The 15,508-nt window shown below is 45.1% G+C and overlaps 1 protein-coding gene across 5 annotated transcripts in view; it reads left to right on the forward strand.

Annotated features, from left to right (window-relative positions):
- Nucleotides 1-12,956, forward strand: part of TBX4 (T-box transcription factor 4) — a 39,877-nt gene extending 26,921 nt beyond the window's left edge. For all 5 annotated transcript variants that reach the window (XM_069874065.1, XM_069874068.1, XM_069874067.1 and 2 more), the window contains 4 exons: nt 5,699-5,851; nt 8,181-8,269; nt 8,778-9,019; nt 10,332-12,956. In XM_069874065.1, coding sequence (XP_069730166.1) covers nt 5,699-5,851; nt 8,181-8,269; nt 8,778-9,019; nt 10,332-10,954 — 1,107 coding nt within the window. In that variant the 3' untranslated portion in view covers nt 10,955-12,956. The remainder of the gene's footprint in view (nt 1-5,698; nt 5,852-8,180; nt 8,270-8,777; nt 9,020-10,331) is intronic.
- Nucleotides 12,957-15,508: the final 2,552 nt, after the last annotated feature.

The following is a 15,508-nucleotide window of genomic DNA, read 5'->3' on the forward strand; positions in this document are numbered from 1 at the left end:
ATCGGTATATTACTGGTTTATATGAGTCAAATGAGTCAATATGTGGATTTTAGTAACGTTTAACTAGAATCAGATCCTGAAATCATCTTCCAGTCTTGGGTGGGGAGTTGGCCTGGAGAAGGGCAAGTGACTATGTCTCGGTGTGCCAAAGACCTTTCGTGTCCACGGGTGACAGGCGGCCACGCAGCAGCGTGAGGCGGCGCAGGAGGTGTTTAGGATGGCTCAGCAGTGGATGTCCCAGGGCCACAGCCCTGGGTCCACGCAGTCCTGTCCATTCAGAAAGATGCACTCGCGAGCTAGTGTGGAAGGAGACATCCTCTCCACACCAAAGCTGTCTTGAGCGTCCAGGAAATACTACCACGAATTTCAGCTGACATTAGATGAAAAAGGGACTGAGAAAAAACTCATAAAATAAGAAAAAATATCCCAGCTTTGGCCTTCTCATAAGGAACAATTTGTCTGAGCTCATGTTGAACCTTTTCCCAGGATTTTCCAGCCTTTCTTTTTTTCCCCATTGTACGAATTGCCAGGACAAGCATGTGGGTTTGGGAGCCTCCTCCTCCGGCAGCCCGACGAGGAGCAGCCCAGCCAGCTTCAGGGCTGGGGCTGCTGGAAAGTGTCCGTTCCCACTGCTGCTCGGGGTCCTGCCGCACAGCCCTGCCCTGGGCAGCTCCGAGAGGCGGCCAGGCTTTGAGCACAGCAAGGTGAATTGCTTCCTGAGAATAAATACGATGAGGTTTAGCTGATTTTAGAGCTAGCTTTTTATCTGCTTTAGAGGTCAGCCGAGTATAGTGTTTATTTGGTTGAACTTGGGTGATATTAAGGATCTTTTCTGTGATTTTATCTGCTTGCTCTGGGGCGGTGCAAGCTCCTGAGGTGGCTGCAACGAGGGCAGCTGTCCCAGGGCAGTGGCACTGTGCCTCCACCATCCATCTCTAGACCTGTCTCGTTTGTCCTAGGGAACCCAGCTGGAGTGACTCCAGCACCGATGCCGTTTCGCAACTTTGAACCATTTACTCATGAAGAAAAGTAAGGTTTGGGATGGCTGCTACCATCAAATGCTCTAAATGTTAACCAAGATAAACTGCATCGGTGGCTGTGATTCTGGATGAGCCTCGTTAATCAGCACTTTGTATTTTCCATGTGGGAGACAGTCGTCAGGGTTTTGTTCTTGTCCCTCACGCCCCAGCTCAATGTCCCAGTGTGGGACGAGGGCCAGCCTCAGCTCAAAGGCTTTTTCACTTTAAAAAGAATAGAAGGAAGGAAGAAAGAAGCAGAAAATATATTAAAGTGAGAGATTTTATATTAGTTATGTGATCCCCTGGGAGCAACCATAAAATTATGTGGCTTTTTCGTAGCCATTTACTATTCAATATAAAAAGGGTAGTTGCCATAGCGACCACTGCATCATATGACATTTGATACCTTGGCGAAACAGGGAGCGCTCTTAAATCAACTCCCCAAATTTCATATGAAAGTAAATGCATTTTACTGGTGATTTCAAGGCAAGTTTGCTTTGCGACAAGCAAAGTGGTACCGTTGCCCCACCAAGCTGGCAGCCTCTGGGCCCGATCCTGCAAGCTGTCAAATGTCTCTAAGCCCTGAAGCCGACGTTACTCAGCAGTGTGTGAGATTAGATGCTAAAGGAGTATGTTTTCCTAAGTAAAATTAAATGGAAGGAGTAAATGACACCATTTTTTTTGACATTTGTTGCTGGCTGGGGAATGCCAAAAAAACAAAGTAGTTGAGCTATATTACGGCTTAAATTCCAGCTGCCAACTGTGTGATCAGCACAAAGGAGGGAGACGGGGTCGGGGGAGATGTTTGTGTAAGCTCATATTTGACTTTGGAGTTTGTCTCTCATGCAATCTGGCCCGCACGTGCGATGTGGAGGGGGTAGAAGTGACATCACCCTCGAGATCCGCTGTGGCTCCTCTCTGGCCAGCAGTAACGGAGCCGGGCGGGGGGTGTGCCGGCAGCAGGAGGACAACCTCAGGAGGCAAGAGATGTGAAGTGTTTCTCAGATGCTAGAGGAGATGTTTGGATCTCGCTCAGTGCAGCCCAAAGTGGGTGCCTGCTTTTGTGTCTCCGTAGCAGCGCAGGTGGATTGTTGCAGCCTTTTGGTGCCATTTATGTTGATGCTTTTAAAGAGAGTCGCCATTGCCCCCACAGGCATTATTTTAGCAGCTGTTTTGTCTCTGAAAACCTGTGTTTTCCAGGCAGAAAGGGTTCTTGGGTGGTGGCAGCAAGAGGTGGCATCTGCCGCGCCGGCATGTCAAACCTTAATCAACTTCCTAAATTTGAGGTTGTCCATCTGATTCAAGGATCCTGGTTGGGATATCTGTTTGATTTACCTTTTCTTTCCTTAAGTACAGAAAAAATATTTGCTATTCACCTAAATATGCCCTTATCCGATGTAAGCCAAGCTGTTTCTTTCATAAGTAAAAAGACATGATCTGAAATTGCAGAGGGAGGCTTTGTTACTAAGCTGGTGTCCTTCAGTGCTGCTCAAGGCATACTGTTTTCCAGTTTTCCTTACTAAGTTTGCATCCTTGTCCTTTACTATGTTAGAATTCCTCTCTAACCAACACACCAGTAAATATTTTCAATGGCAAGACAAGGCAAACACCGTTTCTTTATTAGCTGCTAATCTATTCAAACTACCTACATTTTAGTCTGACAATAACTTAAAAATGTGTGTGGCAGTGTCTGACATGGTCACAATCTCCTTGTGCCTGTGCAATGAAAAAGTTAAGTACAGGAAAATATCAAATTATTGTTTTAATATCACCGTTGAGGCTGAGCTCCTCCATCCCCTCCTGTCCTGCTGCTGAAGCCCTGCCTACCCAGCACCAACCAGCAGCAGCTCTGCCCCATCAATTAAAATACTTCTCATTTTTGACACAATTCTTCAAGTTAATCTTTCCACTGATGTTCGTCATCAGAGTGGAATTTACATTTGTTTTGTGTATTTTTAGCCAGGGACCGCTTTTTCACAGCAGCCTTGAAAACTCTTTAGCCTGAATTGTTGGCATTTCGCTTCGCGCAGGGACGCTGTCCTGCAGCTAAGGATTGGGAGGCTTTTTTGAATGATGTGCAGGATTTTTGAATGCACAGCACTTAAACCAAGCACAAGTGAGGAGAGTGCATGCGCAGGCATGGCCTCCGTAAACTCTCTGCCAAGTAGGTGATGGGGTTTCTTTCTTCACCATAAGAAAATTGTGTATTTTTATGGGGGGGTTGCTTTGCTGGACACCGACTTGTTGAAGTTAACCTCAGCGTATTGTGGTTCCCATGTCTATTGATCATGTTTTTCACTCAGTGATGGCTGTTACGCTTTGATCTGGTGGATCTCAAGGGGCTCTTATTTCATGGTCCCTACTCGCAAAGAAATTCAGCACTTTCCCGTAGGTGCTTACACTGAGACTTGTGGGCAAATAGCCAGATTGGTGCAAGGAATAGAAACACCCCGTCTTGTCAATGGATTGGGCTAAATGAAGCCATTTAGGTCTTCCCTCCACCATCAAACATCCCACAAATATCAAGGAGGCCACACTGAACCTCCAGACAGGTTTGCAGCCACAACTGTCATCTTGAGCATCCATCAAAAGTCCTTTTCTGAATGATTGTATCAGGCTCCAAAAATTAATGCCATGTCCATTTTGAAAATTGTTTGGATGGCTTTTGTTTAAAGAGGTTATAAAACAAAAGAAAAAAGATTTTTAAGGGGTTCATTTTAGCCTAGCGGATATCACTTCAGAGGAAGTATACAGACTATCCAGAGCTTATGGAAACTTGGGCCCCTTATTTTGCCTTTGGAAATCTCAGTTTAAGATTGTTTTCTTGGTCCTGCTGTTGACTTGCTCTGACTCTGGGGACAAGTAACCCATCCTTGCTAGATCTGAGCAGGAGACGAGGAAAGCTTAGTACACTCCGGCTTCTGCTCCAGACAATCATTATTTATCAGCTTTGTTCAGCTCTTAATTAATGAAAATTAAAATGCCCCTTCCTATGAAATTCTTGACCCTCTGACATTATTCATCTTGGCTTTGTTTTATGAGTGTCTGATACATGAAAGCAGAGAAAAGGCTCCAAACCTGAGCTGACCCTCTCAGATCTACACCCTGCACATCAACAGCTGCAAAGTGGTTAAGAGACTTAATGTAAAGCTGATAAAATGCCAAAAATTCCTCATTCTCTCTCTTGGGAAGCAGAGAGGGTTGTCTGGAAAATGTCAACAATAAAAATTGCATTTAAGTGGTATATAATGCAGCCAGCTACTGTGGGCAGAGTTACATGCAGTCAGACAAAGGGGTTTAAAGAGCACGAGCACCCTGTGCTACCTCCTGTCCCAGCTGGAGTGCGGGGAGTCGCGCCGCTGCTGTGAGCTCTCCTCGGCATGGGCATGCACTAAATGTCTTCTGCTTCTTAGCAATTCTTGTTTAAAATTGGCTAAATTCACAATTAATGTAAATCAATACTGCTCTGCTGTGTTGTGTACACATGTCTGTCCGTCCATCCATCTGTCCCTGCACCGTTGTATCTTCTAACTACCACCAGCTGAAGACACCACCCAGTGCACTCTTCCCTACTTGGCCCTTTGCGTGCATCTCCGTCGGGGACGGACGTGTCCTTGCAGACCACTTTCCACAGCCCAGGAAGGGGAGAGGTGCCAGCTCCTCGCCTCTAGGACCAGCTGGGCACAGGGCACAGGCTCCATCTGCCACTTTGGGAAGGGGAAGAATAGAATGAAAAAGAGTTATTTCAAGAAAACAAGTAGAAAGCAGTATATCTTCTCTACCCAGTAAAAGGGATAAAGAATTTTCTTAAAGCCATTCAAGTTCTTAAAAGAAATTCCATTTCTTAAAACCATTTTCTTTTGTAGCAGCCGGGCACATCCTTTCTTTGTGGAAGAACAATGCTGCGGGGCCAGGCTGGGATGGGTGGCATGGCCACAGCCAGTGCTGGGACATCTGTTCCCTGCTCGGGCAACCCTGCGCTGGCCCGAGCTCTGCAATCCCTGCTGGAACTCAGCATTTCCTCACCTCTCCTACCTCTGCTAGAAAAAAAAAGTGCTTGGCCAGCTCCTGCCTCTCACTCACAGAGACTGGAGGAGGAGGCAGAAGGTGCAGGGTGGCTGCGAGAGGTCGGATCCAGCCACCCACGCAGAGCCACTCCACAAACAGGAGGAAAAAAAAATAAATCTCCTCTTTTGTAGTTTTCTTTTACCAGCAGATAAAAGAAAAAGAGCTTGCTTTTTTTCCCCTTTCCCTGTGGTTTCTGAGATTTTTTTTTCTTTTGCCTCTGCTAAACTGTGTATTTTTCAGCTCAGTAAAGCATTTATTAGGAATCTTTATGGACCAGTCTGTTGGTGAATTATACATATTGTACAGCTTCAGCATGAGCTGGGAAAGAAATTTATGACTTTTTTCCCACCCAGACAGACTCTATCCAATAGCAATAAGAAAATGAGGGTTTACCAAGAAAGCTTGAAGTTCAGTTCTTCTTGCCAGAGCAGCAGATACCTTTTCTGTCTTGGTTTGTGTGTGTTTATATAATGTTATTTTTCCCCCTCTAATTTAAAAGCAAAGCTAAAGCTGAGCGCTGGTGGGCTTTAGTGCCCTGCTAGTAAGGTCTATCTTGTCTCCTTTTATGAAAAAATATCACATTTCTCACTTCAGCATCAATTGTTTTTCAGATCATTCTTAATTCAATGCACAAATACCAGCCACGACTGCACATCGTGAAGGCAGATGAGAACAACGCTTTCGGATCCAAGAACACAGCCTTCTGCACCCATGTTTTCCCAGAGACATCCTTTATATCGGTGACCTCCTACCAGAATCACAAGGTAGGTTGCTTTTCTGGCTCATTCCCCTTGCGGCTTTTGCAGCTCACAGCCCTCTGCTGCCGACAGCTGTGAAACGAGCTTCCAAATCACAGCGTACGGCAGCGCCGCTGTGCCTCGAAGAGCAGGATCCGTTTGCTTGGAGGGAGGGAGAGAGCCTATTGTGCTGCTATTGTGCAGCAGAAAATGCCTGCTTTAAAAGACAAGTTTTCATCCCAGCTCTGCAAGCATTAAGCACGAGTGACAAGCCAGAGGATGGAGCGGAGGAGCAGCACGAATGTCGTTGGGTAACAATATCTTGGCAAACTCTAAGAGTCCAGACACTAATGAATCGGCGTGCTCATAAATGCTAAGATGTCATTCAAAACAGCAAGCAAATCTAATAATGACTAGTAAAGCTTGCTCATAAATCTACAGTGAAAAGTAATTATAGCATGTGTATTTAGTGCGACGTACGAGGAATGTAACCATAAAAACTCAGCTAAGAGTGGTTAGCAGATGAAGGTGGGGGGGCTCGGGTCTGTTTTGAGGGGGGTTATAAAGGACAAAGGGCTTGGTTCTGTGCTTTGAGGAGGGATGTGTGTGTTGTAGGGTTCAGTGTCTCTGGTTCTTCTCTGAGTGAGTTGGTAGTGGCAGCAACGGGCAGCGATTCCGTTTGAGAGTTTTACTGACCCAGGTTGCCAGCAGGATGCAAGCACTGTGACCACTAATAGTGACCTCCCCATGCACTGTCACCAGGGCAGGGAGAGGAGTGAGCACAGGGCAGGGCATGGGAAGGCTCCGTTTTCAATCCTGCTGCCGATTGACCTGTCTTTGCACAAGCTTCTTCTCCCCTGCACTTTTCCTAACGGTGAGGTCTGACTGCAGGGTTGTGTGAGAATTTCTTGGACTTTATAAAGCATGTTGGGCTTCATGAATAAAGGTGCAGGGTGAAGTAGCATCACTGGAGCTCTCCCGTCACCTTGAACGTGACAGCTGCCGTGTGTTACTTTATCAGCTCCTTTTCTACATATTCATAGAAAAAAACTACAGGAACATGAGTTAAATTCTTCCTCCCCAGTAACCAGCCAGACCTTTGCCTCTCAAGCAAGATGCCTGTATGCCCTTTGCTACTTGAAGCATAGAGTCCTTGAAATGTTCTGCAATTAGTGAGCCAGTTAAAAGACTCAGAGCAGAAACTTGGATGTGTGTGTTACGGTAAAACAGGAGGGGAAGAAAAAAAAAGCAGTCCCTATTTGGACACTGAAGTGAATCCTGTTTGAAAAGGTGTAGCTGTCGATTTAAAATGACCAGTTGCCCAAACATGGTTAACCAAAAAGGCTCAAAAGAGCTTTTTTAATACCCACTTAAAAAGTCTCGCATGTCAATAGTGCCTTTCATCCCTAAAGTTCCCTAAGTGCTTCATAAACTTAATACTTCCACTGTCATTGCCACATAAACACTGCTGGGGGGAGGCTGGCAGCTGTGGCAGCACAGAGCGGACCTGAGGGGATTCGGGGAAATGCCCCAGATGAGCTGATCTCTTGTGAAGATCCTTTGAGGAGCTGCCCAGCTCTTGCTCTGGGGGTTGATGGGGCTCGGCCAGGGTGAGCAAAGTGATCCACAGCAGAGGAGCAGGAGAAAAAGGACTCACCACGACCCCACTGTGGTCTTGAGCAAATCCCAGTCTTAGATAAATATCCAAAGGGTTTTACTTACCTCCCCTAGGCATTAACAATTAAAATCCTGCTTGAGGCTTCTTGTAGAGAAAAACAAACTGCTGAATTATTTTAGCTCAGAAATATTGTGCTAGTAAGAAGTGTCCTGGTGAATAACTGTCTTTCTAAACAAAAAAAAAATGAGAGTCTTGGTTACAGCCGATTGTGGGGCTCATGGAGATGGAAAGCTGATGATGGAGGCTACCTCTGAGTAGAGCTCAGTGAAGAAGGTATCAGTGTTTATCTAAGCTCCCTCCTAGGCTGGATCAAGCCAGAGGAAGGTAAAAAGGTGCAGACTGAAGCCCTGATTCTGCTCATGTCAGAGGAAAATCCCAGTCAGTAAATAACAAAATTAAAGAGGTACAAACGTGGTGTCAGGCTGTGGGCTAAGGAAGCACCCTACACTTCTCACAGTCCATCAGCTGACTGGGAGCTACCCCAGAGCCACTGTGGGTTGTGGAAGCAGAGAGGGGAAGCTTGAGCCCTCAAGGCTGGTTAAATTCATGTCACCACCTTCCTTCTGCATCACAGATTCTGGCCAGGTCTTTTCTCAGGACAGGGCACCTAGGGACCTACAGCTGCAGCACCGCTGATCCCTTTGCTCACGCTTTATGCTTGGTTTCATTCTTTTAAAGATAACTCAGCTGAAAATTGAAAACAACCCATTTGCCAAGGGATTCAGGGGAAGCGACGACAGCGACCTGCGTGTGGCACGACTGCAAAGGTACGGAGTAGCGTGAGGAGGGACGGCACCAAGGAGGTGCTCAGCAGGGTGGCCTCCTGCCCAGCTCATGGGTTTGGGGAGCTGTGGCACGAGTGCACGGAGCCCAGGCAGTGCCTGACACGCAGCCTTCAGATCCACGTTCTGTGCAGAAACACAGCCTTACAGCTGGGCTTTAATCCTCATTCTGCTGCTGGTGTGCTGCCCCTCTTGAGAGAAGTTAAAAGGTGCCTATGCCATGGGGGCATCACATTTTCTTGTGCTTGAGGGCATTAGGGCTTTTAATCGCAATTATACCCCTGAAAAGTTCTCCCTGTAATTCAGTGACACACACTGCGTGTTGTAATGCTTGCCCACACCCAGCAGAGTGATGAGTTCATTGCATTTGGCAAAGGGTGTTGAAGTCACTGGATGGAAATACTCTAGGGAAGCCAAACTAATATTTTGTCTCTCTGTTAATGCTGACAGCTGTCTAACTGCTAATATTTTTTTTTTTATTTACTTCTTTTAGCAAAGAATATCCAGTAATTTCCAAAAGCATCATGAGGCAGAGGTTGGTGTCCAGTCATGGTCAGCTTTCAACAAAGCCAGATGTTAACCCACTTCATGGGAATCACCAGACCCTTCAGCATTATCAGTATGAGAACGGTGCTCACATGCAATTTGCAGCTTCAGATACTCAAGATCTGCCACTCAACACCTTCACAGCACAGAGAGATTCGGGGCTCTTCTATCACTGCCTAAAAAGAAGAGGTAACTAGAGTTTACAACTAGAAAAATATTGATGCAAATAAACCTATAAGCACTGAAAGACATTGCTAATTCCAGTTAATTTTCAATTGGCCTCTTTGATCTTCAAAAATATTGATGTGATCAGAGTGTTCTGGAGGGTCAGGGGGGTTTGGCAGGTTTATCCCATAGAAGGAAAATTCAGACTCTGAATCAGAGGCAAAAAAATAATCAGAATGCATAACTTAAATGGCATGAAGGTATGCTGGGAAATTATCCATTGCTAGAATCAGCTGAATTAGTAATTGTAGGAGGCCTTACCTGTCCCGAGATGTCCTGACATCTGGCATTAATGGAATCATACACATTCAGCACTTTTCCAGGATGAAGCCATTGCCATTTCTCTTGATGTCGGTAGATTAGTGGGACCGTGGTAGCTGTGTGTAAAGCATCTCTTTCTTCTTATCCACTAGTTCTCAAGTTTAAGTGTCCTGTAACTACATACTCTTCCTTTTAGTCCGGCAAGAGGAGATCATGGCATGTTTTAAGTTAAACAGAAAACTCTTGCACAGAAAAAAGTCCTTCTATTTGCATGTCTCATTGACCACTAATTTATTTAAGCTGTGAGAATCCTCTGATCATGGGCAAATGAAGAATCTAAGAGCACCAGTAATGAGGGCTGCAAGGCAAATGTGCACATTTAGCAGATGTTGAATTCACTAATTCATTTAGAGAATATTCCTACCAGCTAACAAACACCGCAACCGTCATCGTAGCCTGTAAGAGAGGGGCTACAGCTTCTCAGTGTAAAGCTGAGGGGAAGGACTGATGACTGGGAAAGGGCTGCTTTATCTGGAAATATTTCTGCAGCTTCTGACATGAATATCTGGGAAATGTAGAGTCATTTTCGTAATGACAGGAAGGCAGGCTGCGATAAGCCCCTGTAAGACTTCTTGAATTTGTCAGGAGTAACACTGCAAGAGTGTCAGGGACCTCTGTTATCTGGATGAAGGAGAAGTAATCGCTGATGTGAGAATAGTAGCCCAAGTCGCTCACTTAACCTGATAAATGTCACCAGAATGCTTTGAGGCTGAGGGGATTAGGCTGACATTTGCAACACAATGTCCATTTGATGTTGTACATTGTCTTCCCAAACTAAAGTGGTTTAACTGGATTAATCTGAAAAAGAGCACCAGTTGTTTAGCGAAATAATCACAGACTGCATGCTTGGCTTCTAAGAGGACTCCATAAAACCACCCCAGGCTCTTAGCAGACTGCTGTTAAATACTGGTGAGCTGGGAGCTGCTCCTGAACAAGTTATTTGTTTTGTTTGTAGAAAGTGCTCGGCACCTGGACCTGCCCTGCAAACGCTCCTACCTGGAAGCCTCGTCTTCTGTAGGAGATGATCACTATTTCCGTTCCCCACCTCCGTACGATCAGCAGATGCTAAGCCCTTCCTACTGCAGCGAGGTGACGCCAAGGGAAGCGTGCATGTACTCTAGTTCTGGGGCTGAAATTGCTGGCGTCTCAACGGTCGATGACTTGCCACCTCCACCTCCCCCCTTGAGCTGCAATATGTGGACTTCCGTCGCACCTTACACCAGCTACAGCGTTCAGACAATGGAAACTGTCCCTTACCAGCCTTTCCCTGCTCATTTTACTGCCACCACCATGATGCCGCGGCTCCCATCCATCACGGGTCAAGGCTCGCAGCCACCAGGTAGCAGCCACTTCAGTGTCTACAACCAGCTGTCCCAGTCTCAGGTTCGGGAGCGCGTTCCTTCTTCATCTTTCCCGAGGGAAAGGGTTCATCCTTCTGTGTGCGAGAGGAAACCCCCCTCTCCGCATCTAAACGCGGCGAACGAGTTCCTGTACTCACAAAGCTTTTCCTTGTCGAGGGAGTCATCGCTGCAGTATCATTCAGGGATGGGGACTGTGGAGAACTGGACGGACGGATGACTCTGACAGCCAAGCGATGCCACAGCCGACGGTACCGCTCCAGGACAGGGTTCAGTCAGTGTCGATACCTGTGGGTAGCTTGCACTTCAGTGAGACAAATGTGCATTTCCAGAGGGATTTGTGTGGGTGAAGAGCTTGTATCTTCAAACACACAGAGAATTACATCTCCATCTCCTGTCTCGGTGGGCTGGATTCATTACTGGCTGGCTCTTACTGACTCCTGAATAAATTAATTCTCGCGTCTTTGTTACTGATGCAGTAGGAACCACCTTCATGACTAACAAGTGAAGTGGCTAGTCATTTTCTTTTGTTTGTAATATTAAACATCCGTGAGCAAATTTGGCCTATTTGGGAAAAACACGAGCTTCACTTTTATGGTATTTGGTCCGTGAAGTTACAGCATCGCAAAACTCAAAGGAAAACGCTATCCGTTCAGTTGTGTAGTTCAAGGACTGCTGTAGCAGCACTTCTTTAGCTCTTTTTATCTGTAGGAATTCCTTCTTCTTTTGGAAGTGATGGAGCGGTAGGAGCGCAGGGGCCAGCGGGGCGGCTTGGCAGAGGGGTCAGGGAGCTGTGGTGCTGCTCCAGGAGCTCCCCAGTGCAGCGCAGGGTTGGTGCCGCGGCGCAGAGAGGAGAAGGCACTGATGCACAAATGTCTCTTCGCCCCACAACACCATCGTTCGTGGCTGTGGGAAACTAAGAAGCGAAGCGTTATGCCTGAGGCCAAACAGCAAATTAATTGCAGCATTAGGAACAGACCCAGTGCCTTCATGCTCCCAACCATTGATTGAATCACACTCGCTTATTGCAATATATTTATGAAGTTTGAGCTTAAAAGTTGCTAATACTTTCCAGAAATGATTTCTATATTTGCTGGTCCTTGATTTCTTTCATATTCAGCTGAAACGTGCCTTTTGTGCTATGTTTTTTTTTCTTTTGCAGCTAACTCAGAAAGAATTGTTTTCAGCATAAAGGAGGCATAGAGGAATATTTTCTTAATTGTGGGGTGGGATGAGTTCCCATTACCTGCCAGGCTTTACAGTGTACAAATATTTGTAGAACAGGTAAAAAATCTGTAACCAGTGTATGCATTGCTACTATTGTTTACTGTGGAAGTACCTTGACCTGACTCCTTCAGCGCTGGCTTTGCCTAGCAGAGCATCCCTGTGAGGTTAGGAGGGATCACTCAGCGACAGCCGCGGTGTGGAACGGCTGTGAGAAAGCAAGTTGTGTTCTTTCTGGAACAAAATTCCCATTGCCTTCACCCAAAAAGCTCCTGAGCATCCTCCCCTGGTCTGCAGTGTCCATCCTACTGAGCTCCAGGTGATGCTGGCAACACAGAGGTGAAGCGGGGAGTTTGGTTCCACTACAGAGCACAGTATTTAAACTTTAGTCATGCACAGTGAGGGTTTCTCCTTCCCCTCGCTTCCCAAATGGGCAAAGGCAGAAAGCTGAAATACAAATTGGGAAGTCAGGAGGTGCTTCTGCGGTTTGATGAATCCCTGAAGAGAGGCTGATGGATGAGGATGGCTGCTTGCCGTGAGGCAACCCTGAGGCCACGAAAGTGGAGGTCCCGTTTCAACCAGGACAGTCTCATACACCCGTTCAGCAGATCATGTGTGTGACCAGTGTGGGTTTTGTAATCAGATTTTGGAAATCACTACAATTTTGCATGCTGAATAGCTATTTATATACATATATATTTTATATATATATAAAAATATATATATATCACAAATGCAGGCCACGTGTCCAATTCAGCTTTGCTTTTTACAAATGAAATACTTAATAAAAATGAATGTTGCAAGGTTTTTTTTTTTTTGAAAGACATCTATTTAAGATTTTTTTTTAATACACACCTTTGATGTAAAAACTAAGAACCAGTTAGATAAATAAAACATATATGCTACAGATAAATCTTTATTAGAAACCACATTAGATACAGGTGGTATGGAATTTTTAAATGTTTGTTACACGGCATGGACATTTATTTTACATATCAGAACATAAAGTAATTTTACTACTATAAGCTGTCTCTGGGTGCATTTCAATACTTACTTAGTATAAAAATGTTCTGTGGTGAATTGCTGGGTGGCTCATCTCTCTTCTGTCTCCTATTCTCTGATTATAACAATCTCATGCTTCCCACGATGCGTACTTGACCCTTTTTTAAAGGGTCCTGTACCGTTGTGCAGATCACCTCCAATGACAATAATAAAGAATTAAAGTCTGGAGGCTGGGGGGAGAGGTCTGAGGGTGCCACTACCCATAGTTTGAAATGAATCATAGAATCATAGAATCATAGAATCATAGAATCATAGAATCATAGAATAGTTTGGGTTGGAAGGGACCTTAAAGATCATCTACTTCCAACCTCCAAGGCTCAGTTCATTTCTCACAGCAACACTGCATCAACGCTAAATGAGACAAATGCTGCCACTATAACCTAAAAATCTCAGTGGTCCTGAGTCCAAATGACAAGCTAGACTGGACCTTTTGTCTGTTTTGCAAATATAATTAACAGAATAACAATGTCATTATTAACGAACCACCAATGCTTCTATTTTTAATGATTTGTCATACATCTTCTTCTCATCAATGAATATTACTTGACTTAAGGCAGTTTAAAAAGTAACTCTGATGAGAATTGCTCCAGCAGATTTCAGTGTAGAGGAGACTCAAACAGGTAATTAACCCTTTTTAACCTGCAAGCACACAGCAGGCTCTGCTCTCAGCCTTTGTAAAGGTCACAGCTGAGGCTCAGTCTGAAACCAGCCACTGGAGCCAAGCAAGTGCCCTATGAAACCCTGCAGCAAATAACAAGCTTTTAGTTATAAAAATAGCCCGTGATGTTTGGGAGTCCAGGACCTGATTGTAAAAGGCTGAGTTAGCACATAAATGTGCAAAATTTGGATATTTGTTAATCAGGTCATCAGCCCTCCTTTTATAGTCAACAGAGAGCGATCACGCATTTAGATTAAAATGGCATGAATCATTCTCTAGTGATGATCTTTTTCCACTCAGAGAGGAATCCAGCTCAGCCACTTCGACCAGATTGGCCATTCCTAAATGGCTGGAGTCAATCGGCAAAAGCTTGTAGACGGCATTAAATAGCAGTTGGCTTACAAACCACATTGGACCTGATCGCAGGTCCATTGCAAAATTCTAACCTGGTCTAGTACCCGACCTCGAGAGGAAGTTGGTGGCGCTGGTCTGGCCAGATGAGGCACCCGGCTTCCACTTCATTTCTTCTGCATTTCACATCTGGGTAGGTTTGGCAGCTGCTGAGTATGAAACTCCCATCAAGCATCATTCCCAGCGACGCCTGGCAGCACGCGGCTCAGCTCTGCGCGTTCAGAAACAGAGAGCGCAGCAACATCAAGGGATCCTTAAGGATTTGGGACTCGCCCGTTTTGGAGGCAAGAAGTCAATGGTCTATTTGTTTTTCAAATCAGAAATGCTACACCGCGGACATCATTAAAAAAAAATAATCCCAGCAACCTGCACAGCATTAAAATAGATCAAGTATGCTTACTGCGTCAGGGCTTGATTTACTGCAGCTTAAACAGCTTTTACTTCCCAAGAATGTGACGAACGTCACATGTATGGAGGCTTTTTCAGCCCTAGCTCTGGTTAGATGGTAGCTCGGATGGCAACCCAAATGCAGAGAAACGTGAGCCATTTAAAATCAGATTAAGGCAAAAATGAGCAAGCGAGGAAGACTAGGATCCACGAGGTCTTTTTTCCATTGATGTGTTCTAATTGGTACTAAAAGGCTAGGGGAATTTTTAATTCTGTTTTTCTTTAAGGTAGATGTCCAAATTTAATATTGGCGAGCGTAAGCTTAGTTTCACCGTGTCCAAGGGCGCTTATGCCAGCGCTGAGCTTGGACTTCACTCTAAATAGAGCAAATATTTGTATCAGCTTGCTGAATATGTGAGTAATAGGAAAATTTGCCAAAATTTAAACAAGCAAAACTTCAGGCCGGCCAAGAGCCCCACCATTCAACTTGGTATCGTTGGCAGCTCACAGGCTCAGGAGAGGCCGAAGTCTGGAAGAGCTGGGGTGTTTTTGGCAAAGATCATTTTCTTTTCCCTCTCTCTCCACATTTTGGAAAATTTGTGCCTCTCTGTATTAATTTATGATGTCATTAAATAACTCTTTTTGCAGCTTATATAGAAAGAATGTTTCTTTTGAAGATGAGAACTCCCCTGAGGATGGTTATAGTGAAAAATTCCTGCAGGAGGGAAAAAAAAACCCCTCCTCTGTCCTTGGCCATTCACGTTCCTGCTGCAGTGTTTGAACTGCAAGAAAAAAATTTACAATATTTTAATTTAAGGACCTGCTCCAAGGAGGTGCCATGCACTTGGCTGTGACAAAAGGCATAAATTCAACACCATTTAAGGGGGTTTATTGCTGAGATAGTAGGCTGGAAGAGAAATCATGAGTCTGTGACTTGCTGGTGGAGAGAATAAAGTTTTGAACCCATTTCCTTTCCACCAAGTACAGGATCAATATTAAAAATGAAAGAGAGGAAAATATTTGGAATGGTAC

Source organism: Phaenicophaeus curvirostris, chromosome 21, assembly GCF_032191515.1.
Source record: "Phaenicophaeus curvirostris isolate KB17595 chromosome 21, BPBGC_Pcur_1.0, whole genome shotgun sequence".
Lineage (NCBI taxonomy): Eukaryota > Metazoa > Chordata > Aves > Cuculiformes > Cuculidae > Phaenicophaeus > Phaenicophaeus curvirostris.